General features: G+C 53.7%; 1 protein-coding gene across 9 annotated transcripts in view; it reads right to left on the reverse strand.

The window, feature by feature from the left end:
- Positions 1-18,461, reverse strand: part of KIF21B (kinesin family member 21B) — a 54,560-nt gene that overhangs the window by 25,505 nt on the left and 10,594 nt on the right. For 4 of the 9 annotated variants that reach the window (XM_045394646.2, XM_074032227.1, XM_045394644.2 and 1 more), the window contains exons 2-16: positions 16,153-16,336; positions 14,587-14,809; positions 14,087-14,269; positions 11,140-11,289; positions 10,903-11,037; positions 10,361-10,528; positions 9,935-10,050; positions 9,181-9,376; positions 7,758-7,947; positions 6,354-6,417; positions 6,022-6,240; positions 5,510-5,591; positions 4,979-5,096; positions 4,013-4,204; positions 1,793-1,992 (exon numbers count right to left, since the gene is read on the reverse strand). In XM_045394646.2, coding sequence (XP_045250581.2) covers positions 1,793-1,992; positions 4,013-4,204; positions 4,979-5,096; positions 5,510-5,591; positions 6,022-6,240; positions 6,354-6,417; positions 7,758-7,947; positions 9,181-9,376; positions 9,935-10,050; positions 10,361-10,528; positions 10,903-11,037; positions 11,140-11,289; positions 14,087-14,269; positions 14,587-14,809; positions 16,153-16,319 — 2,403 coding nt within the window. In that variant the 5' untranslated portion in view covers positions 16,320-16,336. Of the gene's footprint in view, positions 1-1,792; positions 1,993-4,012; positions 4,205-4,978; positions 5,125-5,509; positions 5,592-6,021; positions 6,241-6,353; positions 6,418-7,757; positions 7,948-9,180; positions 9,377-9,934; positions 10,051-10,360; positions 10,529-10,902; positions 11,038-11,139; positions 11,290-14,086; positions 14,270-14,586; positions 14,810-16,152; positions 16,337-18,461 lie in introns of those variants that run through there. The other 5 variants (XM_005540370.3, XM_005540369.4, XM_074032240.1 and 2 more) reach the window with 3 other exon arrangements.

Genomic DNA, 18,461 nt, shown 5'->3' on the forward strand with positions numbered 1-18,461 from the left:
CTCCAACAGAAAGCCTGGGCCCCTCCTGGGATGACCCAAGGGTGTTCCTCTCAGGTTCTAGCTCTGGGTTCATAAGAGCACGGTCAATGTGGACAGAGCTGGGCACGTGGCTGAAGGAGCTCAGCAATCCAGAGACTGAAACACAGGTCTACACATGAGCCTTCTGTCAGATGCATCTTGGCGTTATATTATTTGCCCGGCTTCAGAGCCATATAAGCATCTTCCCTCATGAGGCTCTCCAGGGCCTCTGCAGCTGAGACGTGAGCTGGCCAGGACAGGATGGGGTGTCCTGCAGAGGCACCAGCCGGGAACCCTCAGGGAGACAAAGTAGGGACGCACATAAGCGCACCGCAGAAGTGCTCCAGAAGCTACTGCAGAATGTGCAGGCCCCTGGTGGGAGCAGGCCTCTGCTCCACCGCAGAGATAATGAAGGCCCACCAGTCCCTCCCTCTAAACCATCAGCAGGTGCTTGGGGCCCTTGGGTGATCTGGGTACTTGAGTCCACACTTGAGTCTCAACATACCACAGGGTGAACACACTGAAGGAGATGGTGCAAACGGGGGCTCCTTGGGGCTAGCCCAGGCCATGCAGGTATGAGCACAGCAAGGCAGGGACTTCTCCACTCTGGTCGGGCTGATGAAGCCTCCGGACCTGCAGCCCAGGCTTGGGGACAGAGCCTGCCCAGGTGAGGTGGTTGGGCCTCAATGACAGCTATGGGTCCACCTCTTCTCAGAGTCTACATCAGCCACCACTGCATTGCCTCTCTCCTCTGCATACTGAGTCGGCCGGGAGGGTATAGCTACCGATGACTCCTAGATGCCCCATCAGCCTCAAGCACTGGGGAGCTCCCCTTCCCTACGTCTCTGTCCCCAAGGCCAGCCCTTCACAGCTTGCTGGGGCTGCCACCCGTGCCCAGGGCTTAGCCCAGGGCTGTGGAGATCTGGGCTCCACTGAGGGCTGAGGGTCAGAGCAGGCAGGAATGTAGGGCTTGGAAGGCACAGAGGGAGGGAGGACTGAAATGGAGCATGGATCTGCTGAGCCCCAGGCGGGAGCCAGAACACACCAGACACCGGAAACACAAGCCTGAGCCCCGAAGTCAGAAGAGCAGGGGCAGACCCCAGGTCCCAGAGACTAGAGCACTCTGAGTGGTGGCAAAGTAGAAAACGGAGGCGTTGTGCCACCCGGAACACACAGTGGCTTGGGAGCCAGAGAACTGAGTTCAAATCCCAGTGCTACCTCTTGGAAGCTGGAATTAACTTCTCTGAGCCTCACTTTCTCATATATAAAAGAATAATAATAGACTTCTTTCATGAGGTTCTTCTAAGGACTGAATGTGATCATGCATGTGAGATGACTAGTTTGGAGCCTGGTCATAGTAAATGTTCAAATGATGACAACTGTTACTATCATCATTCAGAGCCAGGTCGCACCAAATGAGAGGCCTCCTGTGCGCTTTGTGCAGACCCGAAGCAAGTGTGCTGTGGCCTCCCCAACAGGAGGCAGCACCGAGTGGGGTCCCCTGAAATCCTCACCTGCCCTGAACACGACCCTGTGCACCCCAGCATCCCTGCACACTAGCCCCACTACTGGGGCAGGTTGTTTCGCCTTGGATGATGCACTTAGCTAAGAGGACCGTGTCAAGGGTCAAGACAGGGTCAAACTAGGTAATGCTGTGTATGGAGAAGAGAATCCACACTTGACGGCAATTTTTTTTTTTTTTACCATGGTGAGTGGATTCTAAGAAGATGTCACATGCACTCCAGGTCCCACTCCTCACACCCTCGACCCCTACCTTGGCCTTCTTCATCTCAGCCACCTCGGCCTGTAGCTTCTTCAGCTCCCTCTCATAGCGCGACTGGTTCTTGAGCAGCCGGGCGTGCTCCTTCTGGGCGGCCTGCAGCTTCTGCAGGTCCCGGTTCATCTCCCGCAGCCTCTTCTCATAGTCTGCCTTGATCTTGTTGGCCTTCTCCTCCGTGTAGCACTCCATGGTGCCTGAGAGCAACAAGAAGCAGCTGTTGGTGCTGAGTCCCTAAGGGCTCCCACTAAATATAGGGTCATCAAGGGGGAACACAGGAAGCCTCTGTTCCAGTCCCACTGTATGACCTCGGGCAACTCACACCCCTCTCTGAGCCTGTTGCATCATTTGAATGAGGGGGTCAGACTAGTCGATGCCCACGGCCCCTTCCTGCTCTGACATCCTACTGAAATGGGCAAGGGTGTTTTCGTCTTGGATCTCTGAAGCCCTGGTCCCCAGCTTCCCATGAGGGTCCTGTAGCTCACTCATGCTGGCTGGGTTCTGACCCATGATCCAGTGTTGGAGGAAAGAGCTGGGGCCCGTGGGAAGGGGAAGAGTTAGCAAGAGAAGACAGAATGGTGTGGGCCAGGGCAGAAGGAATAAGCTGATTCTCCACTCTTGGCCTCTCCTACCAGAACTACCAACAGACATCTCCAACTTAACAGGTACAAAACCCAACTCCTCATTCCTACCCCTCTCCCATCTCAGTACACAGCATCATGCTCCTTCCAGAAGCTCACACCCTGAGGCATCCTTGGCTCCCCTCTCCCTCACATCCACCTCCCAGCAATCAAAGTCTTCTGCTGGCTCAACCTGCAAAATATATCCAGAATCTGACTTCTCACTACCTCCTAAGCCACCTCTCCTGGGATCTTTAGTAGAACAGTTTCCTAAGTGGTCTCCAGTTTCCACTTTCACTCCCCCATGCAGCAGCCAGAGTAGTCTTTTAAAAATGCTTTTAAATTTGGTATCATGTAGCTCTCTTGAAACGCCACACATCCCGTCTCCTCAGAGTATAAGGCAACCTCTTCTTTATAATGACATTTCTTCTCCAACCTGTCCCCTCTCACTGTGCTCTAGCCATCCTGGTCCCCTCATCATTCTACCAAAATGTCAGGCACATGGCAGCCTTATGGCCTTGGCATCTCCTGTTCCCTCTGCCTGGGATGCTCTTCCCCTGGTTGGTGCTGCTCTAGCACTATCACCTCCTTCGAGTCTTTGGTCAGTAAAGTCTTCACGACCATCCTTTAAAAAACTCCAATTCGGCCAGGTGGAGTGGCTCACGCCTGTAATCCCAGCACTTTGGGAGGCTGACACAGGCAGATCACAAGGTCAGGAGTTCAAGACCAGCCAGGTCAATATAGTGAAACCCTGTTTCCACTAAAAAATACAAAAATTAGCTGGGCATGGTGGTGGGTGCCTGTAGTCCCAGCTACTTGGGAGGCTGAGGCAGGAGAATCGTTTGAACCCGGGAGGCAGAGGTTGCAGTGAGCCAAGATCACGCCACTGCACTCCAGCCTGGGTGACAGAATGAGATTCTGTCTCAAAACAAAAAACAAAAAACAAAACAAAACTCCAACTCACTCTTCAGCAGTTCCTGTTCCCCTTCCTGGCTATACTTATGACCATCTGACACACTACAGATTCTGTTCTTTCTTTTATGTCTGTCTTTCCCCCACTAGAATGTACGCTGCACGAGAGCAGGGATTTTGCCCACTCCAATATCTCTAGCACTAGGACAATGTCTGCTCTATAAGACATATTCAACATGTGTTTGCTGAATAAGCACATCAATGAACGAATAAATAAAAAATGGAATGAATGGGCTGAAGAGTAGCATAATGAAGATAGAATGCAAGAACGTTTACAAACAGGTCCAAAGGAAAAGACCCAAGGAACTGACTGCAGGAGGAAAGGCTGGGAATGTCATGTTCGTGTGCCTGGGTATATAAAGAATTCTAATACGTGACATGATAGCAAACAACGATAACAACAATAACAACAACAACAACAACAAATCAATTTAGAATGTTTCATAGGAACTAGGGTTAGACGTAAGAACCTTTAACCGTGGGTCAAAGGGCCAAGGTCAAAGATTGGGAAGTCCCTTGCCTAGAAGGCCAGGATAACCCCAACACGCCAGCTGCTTTTGACAGAGGAGGGGCTCAAGGGAAAGGGAGGGTCCGGATGGGGTGGGGGGTGTGGCGCTGGCCTCACTGAGGTTCTGCAGCACGCGGTCGCGCTCCAGCTGTGTGTCTCGGATCTTGTTCTGCAGCAGAATCAGCTTTTCCTCATACTGGTGCTTGAGCGTCTGCAGCCGCCGCTGGCTGTTCTCCAGTTCGTCGATCAGCTTCTGCTTGATTTCGATCTCACAAGTCAGGTCGGCCAGGTCCGCCTGGAAGTTCACCTCTATGGGGGCACAGAGAGGCTCAGCCCAGCGTTAGGGTGAGGGGCAAAATGGGGAGCAGATGTGCCAGTCTTGGGGAGCTGGGACCCTCTTTTGGTCAGCCACGACCAATCAGTGACCAGAGAGCAAAAGGATAAATCCCAATGCAGGTAGAATGCGACCAGAAAGAGCGACACATTTAAAGAGTGGTTCCAGAAAGGCAAGGTGGCACTCAGGAGCTGGCAGGGGGGATCTACACGTCCTTCCCAGCCCAGCCATTCCTGAGGCCAGCATCCACCTGTTCCAGATGACGTGGGACCAGCTTTGGTGGAGGAGGGTGAGATGGCTGAGAGCACCTTACAGGGCTAGGGCCAGGGCTGGCAGCAGGCAGGGCTGAAAGGGCAGGCAACTCCATTTAGAGGAGAGGGCTTTGGCACCAGTCAGGCCTACGTTCACATTTGCTCTGCATGGACCACACTGGGAAAGGTCACTAAACCCATATGAGCTTGTTCCTCTGTGGTAATATAGGGAAGCTCACAACACCTATGCATACAGTTGCAGTGAAGACTGAAAGAACCCAGCCGCTTAAAGGGTTAAGGTAAGTACAGTGCCTGGCACCTAATGAACGACCAGGAAGTATTCGCTGTCATTCCCATCATGATGCTGTTGTCATTGGGTTCATGTCTGGGATTGCTGGGGCCTGGACACCATAATCTTTGAGCAGGGCCCAACCCCACGCTTGGGCACTGGCAGCCAGGCACTGCATCCTCCACAGCCCACAGCCCAGGCCCACGCACCCTTCTCCTCGGGGTCTGAGTCTGAGTCCACCAGGCTCTCTTCACTGCCCGAGTCCTCGTCTTCATCCTCTCGCCCTTCTTCCTCCTCACAGCCACTCTCGTCTCGCTCTTCCTCCTCCTGGGCACCAGGCACCATTGGGGTGGGCCTGGCCTCAGAGAGGGGAGCCCAGAAGCAGAGGTGCGTCCCGACACAATGCCTCAGGTGTGTCAGGAGGGTGGGGATTGGGGCAGGCCACAGCTGAGCCCCCCAGCCCACCCCCTACTCCTGGAAGAGCGCTGCCTCCCCCAGCGTCCCCGCAGAACCCCTCTGGGAGGGCCTCCCCACCTGCATCATCCATTTGGGATGAGGTGGGGGCCTAGGGGATGGAGATCACCATGGTAACCAGTCAGAGATATAGGGAAATACAAGGATCAACTGGATGCAGACCCAACCGTCTCCCTCACTCTATACAAGGATGCGATGGGGCCCCCCACCCCCAGCAGGGACACGGGGCACGCATGTGGTGAGGTGGGACAGGCCGTGCTCCTCACCTCCTCGGCCTCGTTCTCATCCGTCTCCTCACTGTTCTCCTGTTGGAGTTTTGCCCTCTTTTTGAAGGCTTCCTTCTCGGGGCTGCTCAGGGAGGACAGGGAGGCTGGATTAGGAAGGCCGCCCCTGCCTTGAGCACACGGGCAGGGTGGCGGCAGCGGCAGCGGCAGGACAGGAGGCCTCTCACCAGAGGGCGGGGAAAGCGCTGGCTCCTACTCTGCAGAGAGCCCCGCTGCTCTTCCCTAGGGCCACCCAGAGCTGACCTTGGCTCAGCTCAGTCCTTCCTCTCCTTGGGGGAAAGCATATGGCGGGAGAAAGTGGGGGAGGGAGGCTGCCCAAAAGGCTGAGCAAATCTGCGCCACGAATTCCCAAGCAATACTGAGGCAGCCCCTGGGGCTGGGGACGTGGAGGTTCCCTCCTAAACAGCTGGTGGGCAGCAGTCCTCCTGGGGGACGGGCAGGGTCCACTGGGGCGATCTGAGGGCTCTCGTGGGCGGGGACGACACTCCACTCACCTCTTCCTGCGCTGCCTGACCTCCTTCTTCTTTAGCCGCTCCAGGTCCTGCTTGGCCCTACGGATCACCTCCGAGGCATCCTCCATGGAGCTGGCCGGGCTGCCCCCGAAGGCTGGGGCGGCTGGAGAGGCACCCAGGGAGTAGGGGCTCCTAGCCGAGGCCCGTGAGAGGCTGCGGCGCAGGGACTCGTTCATGGCTTCACTCTCCAGGAGCTTCGTCCTGCACGGGAAGAGCGAGTGGGCGGGGCCGAGTGAGCTGCCACCCACTTGGCGTCACCTGGCCGAGGTCCCCCATCCCGTGCACACCTGCCGGGGCGGGGCTCACTCACTCACCGCAGCTCTTCGATCTCCCGGATGTAGTTCTGGATCAGCGCGCCAATGGCCTCATTGCCATCACCTGGAATGGGAAGGTGGGAAGGAGAGTGCGATGAAGAAGATAAATAGGCCGGCGCGGTGGCTCAGGCTTATAATCCCAACACTTTGGGAGGCCAAGGCGGGCGGATCACCTGAGGCCAGGAGTTTGAGACCAGCCTGACCAACATGGAGAAACCCCGTCTCTACTAAAAATACAAAATTAGCTGAGCATGATGGCACATGCTTCTAAGCCCAGCTACTCGGGACGCTGAGGCAGGAGAATCACTTGAACCTGGGAGGTGGACATTGCGGTGAGCCAAGATCACACCATTGCACTCCAGCCTGGGCAACAAGAGCAAAACTCCGTCTCAGAAAAAAAAAAAAAAAAAAAGGGTCTTCACCGCTGATACTACGGCTCTTTTATCTGTGCCTCGAATAGGGTAGCTCATATGGGCCTTTTCCAAAAAGAAATCTATAGAAAAAAATACTTTGCACAGAGGTATACAAGCACTGTTGGCCTAAATCCCCATCACTAGAAGGCTATTGTAATAAATTTATTCATCATTGCTACATATGGGACACCATGGCAGAAGATTAAGAGAATTAGGTTTTTTAAAATTTTTATTTTTTGGTTAGAGCCAAGATCTTGCTCTGTCGCCCAGGCTAGAGTCACAGCTGATTGCAGCCTCAACCTCCTGGGCTCAGTCAATTCTTCCGTCTCAGCCTCCCAAGTAACATGAACTACAGGCATGTGCCACCACATCTGGCTAATTTTTGTATTTTTTGTAGAGACTAGGTGTCCCTATGTTGCCCAGGCTGGTCTCAAACTCCTGGGCTGAAGAGATTTTCCTGCCTTGGCCTCCCAAAGTGCTGGGATTACAGGCGTGAACCAGAAGTAGGTTTAATATGGAAAGATTTATAAAACATAATGCTAAATGAAAAAGGGAAGTCTTAGAGCAATATATATAATCTCATACATAGAAAAAGTAGTCTATATCATACACACATTTAAGAATGTATATGAATACACATTCATACTTGAAACAAATACTGTCAAAGGCGTGGGAAAATACACACCAAGCTGCTCACAGAGGTTCCTTCTGAGAAGTAGAGAGGGCTTGGGGTGGAGGGTTCAGGGACAGGTGATTTTAATCTTTCGCTTCATATAGTGATGTATTGTTTGCATGTTGAACAAGAAGGATGTGTTCATGTATTGCTTGTGCCATACAAAAATGTTTTAAAATCAAGTGAAAAAAATGCATAAATGAGTTGAACTGTGAATTGACTGGCTGGCTTAGTCTACCTGATACTCTGGGGTGGGTGTGGAGAGAGGGGTTCCTAGCCTGTTGGTGCTCTGACATGACCTGGCACAGCCCAACTCACCAGCCTTGGCTAGCAGCAGGTTGGCCTCCTGGCTCATGAGCTGGGTGACACGGTTATTGATGGCGTCGATGGCCTCCTGCATGGCTTTCACCCGCAGCCGCAGGGCCGCATTCTCCTTCTGTAGCATGGCATTCTCCCGGAACAGGTCGCTATAGCCCTCAGCGCCATCCTCTCCTATCACTCGCTTGCCCTGGGAGCAGGGGCAAAGGGGAGCAGTCAGGCGGCACAGCTCACAGGTGGGGGAAGGGGTTGATGGTGCCCCTCCCTCTGCCAGTGCCCTGGCATTCCCCTGTATATGGCAGCATCACCAGTCTTCCCTGCCCCAGGTTTCCTAAAACACAGCTACTGGTCCCCAGCACGCAAAAACCTTATGCAGTTCTCCTTGACAATAAAAAGTCCAAATTTTGTAACCAGCCACTCAAGGCCTCTCACAATCTTAGTTGACCTAACTTTCCACAGTGTATTTTCATATCTCCATAAACTCTAGTCCAAGGGTCAAAACCCTCTCTGCCAGGCAGTTGGCATAAATGAGTCAGGCTGGTTGTAAGACAATAGGGAGTGGTAGAGACTGGAGCTAAGAGAGTCCCAGACTTAGTCTAAAAGGGGCAGTCCCTATGCCTCTCCAGTCAACTTAGTACCATAAGTTGTTAGATCTTTAAAATTTATAGCAAAACTGAAACTCCCTGACTTTCAGAAAGGTTGACAACTAAGCTGTATTCTTTTAAAACAAGTACAAGCCAAACCAAAACTCATCTATGTGCCAGATTCAGGCCATGGGCTACCAACTGGTGACTTCTGTCTCAGTCACATGGAATTAGACATTTCCCCCAAAGGACCCATTTTTTCCCATTCTGTTCCTTTGTGCATGGCTTGTTCTTTACCTAGCATGGCTGCCCCATCTCATTTTGCTGTTACCTCATTCATTCTTCAATATCCATATAAAAGACCCCTTTTTCCATGGGTCCTCTCTGACCATCCAAGCAAGTAAGGCCAACTCTCTCCTCTGCCCCTCTGCAGCACACTGGATACTCCTGTGGGCCCCTCTATCAGTGATTCTGTGCCAGTCTAGCAGTCTTATCTGTTCCAACACAACACATTCGGCAGACATGAAAACACCCTGGAGAGTGTCTGCCCTTTGCATAAGATCTATGCAACAAAAGCCGGGGAGCCCTTCTTTCTTGGACTTAGTATTCTAAAATCTTGAGGGCTCAGACTGTGCTTGATTCACCTGGGTGAGTCCCTAACAGTGAGCATCATGCCTGGCACACAACTGATGCTCAACAGTCATGGCCAAAGTGGATGGTGGGTGATAGGGAGGTGGGAGGGATGCTGAGGAAGTTAGGATGAGGCTGCAGGGCAGAGGGTGCCTATGGAGCACCAGCTCCAAGCAGGGGTGCTGGGCAATGCCCAGAAGCATGCTCACCGCCTTATACTCCATCAGCTCCATCTGCAGCCGAGCAATCTCAGCCCGCAGTGCGCTGATTTGCTGGCTGGTCTTGTCCTGGTTCACTACCACCTTGTTCTTGATGTTGCGGGCTCGATTGGCATATTTGAGTGTGTTGAGGGTCTCCATGAAGTCTCGGTCTGAGGGGCTCACACAGGCGATCATGATGGTCTGGCTGGGGGTGCAGAAAGGCTGGTGTGAGGATGAGGGACACGGCCAGCCCCCAGAAGCACTGCCTCAGGGCAGAGGTCCTGCTCCCATCCCTTTCCTCTACTACCTTAATGCCCAAAGCATGTGGGCACTCAGGACAGAACCTGGGATGTGGGGATCTGGACCATCTAGCCAGGAGTTTTCACTGCAACAGCAGATAACCATAGTAAAGGCGGCTACCAAGGCTGGGGAGGTGGTGATGCATAATTGCCAGAGTCCTTTGCTTGGTGATGAGGATGAGTCACAGCCCTGAATTTTCTAGCATTTCTCATCTATCATCTTGCCTGGGTCATATGACTTCCCCGAGAATGTCTCTCCCTGTTTTACTGATAAGGAAACTGAGTCTGACCATAGCTGCCTAAAGGTCATAAAGCACATCAAGGTTCCTACCTCCTAAACCTGCAGCCTAGGATGGGAAGGCCTTCTCCTCCTGGGGCAGGCTTGCGCCATACCCACACGGCACTATTTTCCAGGAACCTCCCTGCCTCCCCTGTCCCTTCCCTGGGTGTTGGTCACCAGATACCTGTTGCCCCCCAGCGAATCCTGGAGGAGCCGAGTGAGCTTGGAGTCCCTGTAGGGGACGTGCACCACCTTCTTGCTCTGGTCCCCTAAGGCGCTGATCACATTGCCCAAGGCCAGCTGTGGGAGACAGACCCTGGCACTCAAGAGTCACTCAAGGAGAGAAGGGTAGGGAGGGACAAGAAAATCCCCAAACCATCTGTACCTGCCTCTCTGGCCCCAGCAGCCCTTTTGCTCCCTGGGTGGGTTTATAGGCAGATGGATAAACTGGTGAAACGGGGAAGTTGGGGGCAGGGCTGAGGCCTGAGAGTGACGGGCTAACTGGCAAGATGTCCAAGGAGGACTCAGCAGGTGTGGGACTGCAGGGCCTTGGAGGGGTCTGAGACTGAGCTGTGCGAGTGCTGGGGCTGATGACCCGCCAGGTGCTTACCAGGCCACAATTGATGGAGATGCCCTCCTTGGCCCGCTCGCCAGTAGCCCCTGTCCGCTTCAGCCGCTCTGAGCCGGCCAGGTCCACAAAGTGAAACTTAGCGGTGAGTGTCTCATACTCATTCGAGGGAGGTGTACCATCAGGAAGCCCGGTCACCGCCTCATTCACCTGCAACAGAAGTCAGCTCTGACTCACCCAGCCCTCGCCTACCTCACTGGCTCCCCTGCTCACAGTACCGCCGTCCAGGAGAGGCAGGGCGGACGGCAAAGTACCTTGCCCTTCGCACATGCAGAGCATCTGACAACATGTAGAGTACTTGCTCAAGCCTGATTTCCATTTAATCCTCACAACACCATGATTGAGAGATCATTAACCGATTTTACAAATCGGGCAACTGAGGCTCAAGAAAAATACGAAAATCAACAAATGGCAGAGGCCAGCCTCAATCTGGTTTGCTGTCTCTGAATCTGTGGCTCCTCATCTTGCCCTTCCTGGGATACCCTTGTAGCAAGCTGGCTCCTGGGCCCCTGCAGGCTCCTCACCAGGTCGGGCTGGGTGCACATGCGCATCTGGCACAGGTGGATGGTAAAGATGGCATGGGAGCGTGAGCTCTGCACGTTCATCTGGGTGCTGGCTGTGGTGCGGGACAGGGCCCCCTGCTTCAGGCACTGGATCAGCTGGAAACAGAAGCAGAAGTGAGGGCTTGGGATTACCGTGGTGCCAGTCCCTGCCCTTTCAGGATGCCCTGGGCCTGCTCCAGACCTCCAGCAGATGCTCACCTCCTCCTGGGAGTGGATGAGGCGAGAAGTGACGCCGGTGGTGTAGATGCCACCGTTCGCGTCCTCATGGATCTTGATGTTGGACCTGCGGTGGCGGGCGTCAGGGTCACGGGTGCTGTCAAACAGGTCAAGGATCTCCTCATTGTAGAGCTGTGCAGGAAGGAAACAGCTGAATTCATAGAACATGCAGTGGGGCCCTAGGTGGCTGCCACATGCCTATAAACCATCTCTGTTTTACAGATGTGGAAACTGAGGCTGTGGGTCCCCTCTGGGTTCTGAATCCCATGGCCTTTCTGCAGGACAGGGGCAGGAGGCAGCTGGGCCCTGGGCAGAACTAGCTGGAGGCTGCACACTGTTCCTCATCCCCAAGGAACCAGCAGCCAGCAGGTCGGTCACAGCAGGGGCTAAGGACCAAAAGAGGACAAAGGCACACGGGTCCCAGATGTAGGAGATGAGGAAGATGTGGCCACAATTTGAGCAGATCCTGTTGTATTCCTGGTCTGGGAAAGAGTAGATGGGGATGTGATTCCAGATGAGGGAGGGCAGAGACAGAGCTCAGTGGAGACCAGGGGAGCCATGCCCTGGCCCTGACTGTCTCTGATGTGACGACAAGCTCTCAAAGGGGAGGAACACACCTGTGTGCCTTGCCCTATGCTTGCCAGCAGGTGGGCATGGAGAGCATGCCACTGTGGCCCAGTGTTCTGGAGAGGGCCTCGTGAGACCATCGTGGGAAGGGGGCCTGGCCAGGAGCAGTCACCCCATTTCAGGTGGTCTCAGCCAAGGAGATTCCTGTGTTTGGAACTGCTGGCAGGGAAAGTGTCACCTGCTGAAGATCTGGGATGTTCAGCAGGCAGGGAGCTAGGGCTGGGGAGTGGAATAAGGGATGGGGGCAGCTAGGGCAGCAGTCAAGAAAATGCTGTGGGACTAAAGGGGAGACTGCAGCCCTCTGACATCCGGGCCTCTGACAGCCCTAAAGGGACAAAAATACACCACATGAATGGGGAAGAGGAGACAGAAAGGATGGTGCAGATGGGGGCCTACGTCTGTCTGTATGTGTTGGGGTAGACACACTCTATCATTTGACATCTTGTGGTTCACCCTATGGAACTGATTTTCTAGGAACCTGCTCTTCAGGGCTTCTCCATGGCAACAGGACAGGGAAGGGACAAAAACAAAGAGATGTGAGAGAGAAGCTTATTGAGATACACAAGCAGCAAGACACAGACATGGACATGAACACAGACACACATACACAGACACCCACACACAGACACAGAGATACACAGATGCAGACACACAGACACACACAGACACACAGACACACAGACACACACACAGACGCACACACACACACAGAGACACACACAGACACAGAGACACACACACAGACACCCACACACAGACACAGAGATACACACACACACACAGACACACACACACACACAGAGACACACACAGAGACACACAGACACACACAGACACAGAGACACACACACAGACACACACACACACACACACACACAGAGACACACAGACACACACAGACACAGAGACACACACACAGACACACACACACACACACACACAGACACACACAGAGACACACACAGAGACACACACAGAGACACACACAGACACACAGACACACACACACACAGACACACACACACACACACACAGACACACACACACACACAGACACACACACACACAGACACACACAGAGACACACACACACACAGAGACACACACAGACACACACACACACACAGACACACAGACACACACACACACACACACACACACAGACGCGCACACATAGAGACACATAGACACACACACAGGCACACACACAGACACAGATGCACATGCACAGAGACACATAGACACACATACACAGACACATACATACACAGATGCACACACACAGACACACATAGACAAACATACACAAAGATGTGCACACAGACACATAGACACACACACACACACAGAGACACACAAGACACAGAGACACACACATACAGACAGATGTCACACACACACAGATACGAACACACAGTCACACACACATAGGCAGTCCATTTATCAGAAGCAAAAGTCCAGAGCGGCAAAGAAAACCTCCGAATTCTAAAATGCAGGATACCCTAGAGGACAAGCCACCACCTGTGTGCCCAAGAGGGAGCAGCTGTGTTGTGGTAGGCAGGGGCTGGCGCTGGGGAAGGCCTGGAGAGGGCCAAGGCCACATGCTTCCCTCAGAAGGCGACCTGGACAATCAGAGCAGCAGGGTTTATGGGATAAGCGCCCTTACTGAGTGGGGGCTCAGCATAGGCCCAATGGTCAAGAGCGCAGAGACCCCCTGCTCCCCACTGAAAGCCCCTCCCTGGCTGCCACAGTCTGAGCCTGACATTCTCCCAGAGACAGGAAAGGCCAGGTGCACAGAAAGACCTTTCCTGGAGGACCTTTCTGCCCTGGGGTAAGAGAAAACTCAGCGGGCCAGGAAACATCTGAGCCACAAAGGGGCAGGACAGGCTGCCCTGAGGCAGAGAGGGAACCCAGAGAAGGCCAGAAGGAAGCGAGAGCACCAGGGTCCTCACAAAACCCTAAGGAAACAGGTATCACCCCATTTTGCAGATGAGGCTCAGTGTGGTCAATGACTAGCCCAAGGTCACAAGGCTAATCAGTGTCAGAGCTAGAACCTGTCAGGGTGTGAAGGGATCATACAGGTCATCGACTCAAGCTCCATCTGATGCAGGAACCTGTTTTGAGTGTCCCACTGAGTAGTCCTCCAGCCCATGCTTGGATTCTTTCAGTAGCAGGAACTTATCACCCGGAGATGCCCCCATGGTTCCCTGGGCTCATTCCACTGCACTGGAGGAAGGCCCGGCTTCCATGGCCCTGTCGTCCACCAAGCCTCCCACCTGCCCGCCCTATGGGGCCACAGTACCTCCAGAAACTGGGCGCTGACTTTGAACTCAGGTCCAGCCATGCCCTGCTCCTGTGCCCGACGCTTGCGCTCCGCAATGCCCCCAAAGAGGTGTGCGATGGCCCTCGGAATGATGCCCTGCTCCTCCTCCGACGTTGCCATGTCAAAGCCAGTGCCCATGGTGTACGTCTTCCCGGCCCCTGTCTGCATTGGCAAAGATAGGAGGGTGTAACCCCACATCCTTTGGGGACACCAGCAAGCCCTGTACCTGGGCCAAATCCCCTTAGCTCATCTACCTCCCAGCCTGGTTCCCCTGCTGCTCTCTTGGTCCTGAAGCCACACTCTGGGGAAATCACTGACTGACAGCCCTCCCTCTGCTAACCAGCGGTGCAGCGGCCTCCTTAGACAATAGACAAAACCTGAGGCTGTGTCTCAGCTGCTCTGAAGGTGGAGCTTTCTCTCCATTGGATGCAGGGAGACCGAGGCTGGAGCGGCCATAGGTGGGCGTGAAGATGGCTTACCTGCCCATAGGCCAGCACCGTGGCATTATAGCCCTCGAAGCAGCCCTCGATGAGCTTGCTCACACAGGTGGAATAGATCTGTTCTTGCCAGGTGTCCAGGTCGAAGACAAAGTCATAGGTGAAGGCCTTGTCCTTCCCCAGCAGGACCTGGGGCTCTCCCGGGGTAACAGAGGTACAGATGTGACAGCCCTCAATCTTCTCCTTTGACAGCTGGGGCCGGATCCTGCCCAGGATGGAGAGAGCCCTGGGTCAGGCCCAGCCGGAAGGGGGCTGCCACAGGCCCCTCCCTCACACTGCCTGCCAAACTGCCACTTCCCCTATGAGCCAGAGGAAAAGGAAGGAAGCTTAGGTGCCCCCAGAGGAAATGGGCAACTTTTGTAATACGATAGTAATAACAATATCAACATCATCAAAACAGCAGTTGTTAACATTTATTGAGCATTCAGTATATATCAGATCTGTGTTCAAAGTACTTTCCATAAATTAATTCACGTACTCTTCACTATAAACTTGTGAGGTACCTATTATTTGCCTAATTTTACAGATGAGAAAACTGAAGCTGAGAGAGTTTAAATGACCCTGCCCAAGGGGGTACAACGGAAAGTGATGGCGCCATGTCCAGGTCTGTGTGACATAAAAGCACATACTCCTGATTGGACCGGAAGCCCTAGAAATTAGCATCTCATCAGGGGAGAGAAGGCAGCTTGTCCACTGCTGGGGAGGCAAAGCACAGGGCCAGGGTGGGGAAGAGAAGGAACTGGATGCTTCCACAGCTCTGGGCCACATTCCCAGAGCCAGGACTAAGTCCTAGAGAAGGCCAGAGCCTCTGCCAATGCCTATCGGGGCTGCAAGCAGGAGGCCAGGAGCTCCCCTCCCTGACACCAGACCAGGAGCACCCTTCCCAGATGCCAGAGCCTGGTAGACATTCTCAGGTCTGAGCTCTGCTTCCTTTCCAGGAGTGGAGGGGCCAGACCTGCAGAGCTGGGGCTGACCAGGTCAAGTCCCAGGTTCCCCTGTGAAGGGCAGGGACCTCTAAAAAGGATACCAGGCTAGCCTGGGGTGTGCTCCCAACCCAGATTCTGGCAGGCTTCCCTGTAAAGAGGAATAAAAGTAGCATCAGGACTGAGTGAGGAGGCAGCCATTGACACAACTGTCTCCATCCAGCCACCCCTTCCTCTCTCTCCCAAGCAGCCATCACCACGACAAGGTTCCCATGGCAACCAAGCAGGAGTCAGCAAGCATGCGTGCACAGGGATTGGCAGAAAGCACCACCCCCACCCCAACTCCCTAAAGTAAAAGGGGCTGGGGGTTAGGCTTTCATGCCCATGGGCTCACACAAGCCAGTCCATCAGCAGGCACTCACAATGAGCTACTTGTCAGGCCTCCTCTCCCTAAGCCAACACTCACCAAGAGAAGAAACAATGCCAGGGGCCAAGCCAGCACCCATCCTGGGCCCAGAGGCGCCTAGCCACAGAGTCTAGGGCCTGCAAGTCGCCATCCTGTCTGTCCCCAGCTACCCCAGCCCCCAAGGCCCACTCAGAGCTGTAGGCTGGGGAAGGTGCTCACCTGAGCCTGTTGCCTGCATTTCCACAGCAAGGGACTGGGGACTGGGGAAGTGGGGAAAGCCCAGCAGGGAGACATCGGGGGTAAGCAACACCAGGCCCGGTTCGTACCCACAGATGGGAGTCTGGGCCTTCTTCAGAAGTGTTTCCAAGGTGTGAACAGGTCCTCATAGGTCAATGGCTCTCCTCTAAAAGGGATGGAAGCCCAAAGGAGGTCACCACATTTATCTAGCTGTCTCACCCAGATTGGAATGGGAGCCCAGCTTCTTCGTCTCCCAGTTGAATTGGCTTTTCTGCCTGGGAAGAGAATGGCTGATTCTTGCTCATCCGTCTGGACCTCCAGACCAGAAACTCCAGTCTCCAGTAAGAGCTCAGGGTCAGCAAGGCTCCCACCTCTACTTCTACCTCTACTGCTAATAATGGCAGTGGACATACACTGAGCACTCACTCTATGCCAGGCAGCATCTAAACACTGCCATAGATTAACTCTTGGTCCTCACAACACTGGGAGGTGAGGATTATGACCCTCATGTATGGATGAGGAAGCTGAGATGGCACACAGCCAGAGTCACAGGTCACAGACAGTCAGGAGCAGATCAAAGGCTTGAACCTATGCAGTCTGCATGCACTGCCCTTTCAGTGTCTTATGCTACACTGTCTCTAAGGACCAGGGTTCAGAGTGCCAGGGGGAAAGAACATCTCACATGTGCAGGGAGAGAGAGCAGGAGCAACCTTAGAAGGAGGAGCATGGCATTGTACACAGGTACTAAACAGGAATCTGGCTCTCAGACCTGGCTCTGCCTGTGGGCTTGTGGGGCCCAAGATGAAGCACTTCCTCTCAGGGCATCCAGGTATTCCTAGGTAAACCAAGGGCCTGGCCTGGGCAGCCTCTGAGGACCCTCCAGCTCTGCTGGCTAGCACCAGCTCCTGAAGACAGCTTCCCTACCACGTGGCTGCCTGAAGTGGGATTTCTGGATTCAGTTCAAATACCATTTAATTACTGTAGGCAGATGGCAATGCTGGCGATTGGAGAAAATCGAATCATCATCCCTGGAGACAGTGGAGCAGGGGAGGGGGAGCAACAGCCCTGCTTGTCAGAGCCCTTCAACGGAGGGGCAGCTTCTGCTTCAGCAATCAGCCCCCTGACCCCCTGGGGAGGCTGCCTGCCAGGATCAAGAGAGTGGGCAGAACAGTCTGGCGGGGAGGATATAGAGGAGGAGACCCAGGGTTTTAGGGTCCAGGAGTTGCGGGGTCAGTTGGGCATTCACCCTGGGACCCTTTTTTGACCCAACACATCCTGAGGTGAGGGTCTTTGTGGTCAGAAAGAGACATCTGCCCAATGCTGGTCAGCTCTTAGCACCAGACTACTTTGCCAGGGTGCAGGTGAGCATGTCTGAGCAGTGTCACCCAGAGAAACTGACACTGGCTGGGAGACAGGGGGCATGGACCCTGGTTGAGTCACCAATTCCCAAAGCAACTTACCTGGAAGAGGGAGAGAGTGTTGGACTGACTGAATGAATAAATGGAAATGGAAGCAAAGGAAAGCTAAGATATCAGGGATGCTCTCCATGTGCTAGCGCTGGGTCAGGCACCTCCACAGGTTACCTCGTTTAAGTGATGCTATGACCTGAGGATTTAAATCCCCATTCTCCAGCAAGGAAGGTTGAGACTTGAAGTGGTTAAGCCACACACACAGTAAATACAGCGAAGTTGGGCATCAACTCCTGATGTGGCTGACTGAATGCCCTTCCACTCCTCAAGCTGCTTTCTGTCAGAAAACTCTATGTATGTATGTATGTATGTATGCATGTATGTATGTATGTATGCATGTATGCATGTATGTATGGTTTTGAGACAGGGTCTCACTTTGTTGCTCCAGGGTGGAATCCAGTGGCGCAATCATGGTTCACTGCAGCCTCAGCCTCCTGGGCTCAGGTTCCTGGGCTCCTCCTCCCACCTCAGCCTCCCAAGTAGCTGGGACTACAGGCATGTACCACCATGCCCATCTAATTTTTCTATTTTTTATAGAGATGTTTTGCCATGTTGCCCAGGTCTGTCTCGAACTCCTGAGCTCAAGCAATTCTCCCACCTCAGCCTCCCAAAGTGGGATTATAGGTGTGCGCTACCATGCCCAGCTGAAAACTCTTAATCCTAAAATCGCTAAATAAACTTCATCCCACACCACCTCCATCAGAGCCAGGGGGCTCTCTAGAAGGAGTCCTGCATGTCTGCTCACATATGTGCAGGGCTGGGCATCAGGCTTGCCCTACCTTTGAGCGCTCCCAGTTTGGCAGTGGCAGACACTGTCTCAGT

The sequence above is a fragment of the Macaca fascicularis genome, chromosome 1 (genome assembly GCF_037993035.2).
Source record: "Macaca fascicularis isolate 582-1 chromosome 1, T2T-MFA8v1.1".
NCBI lineage: Eukaryota > Metazoa > Chordata > Mammalia > Primates > Cercopithecidae > Macaca > Macaca fascicularis.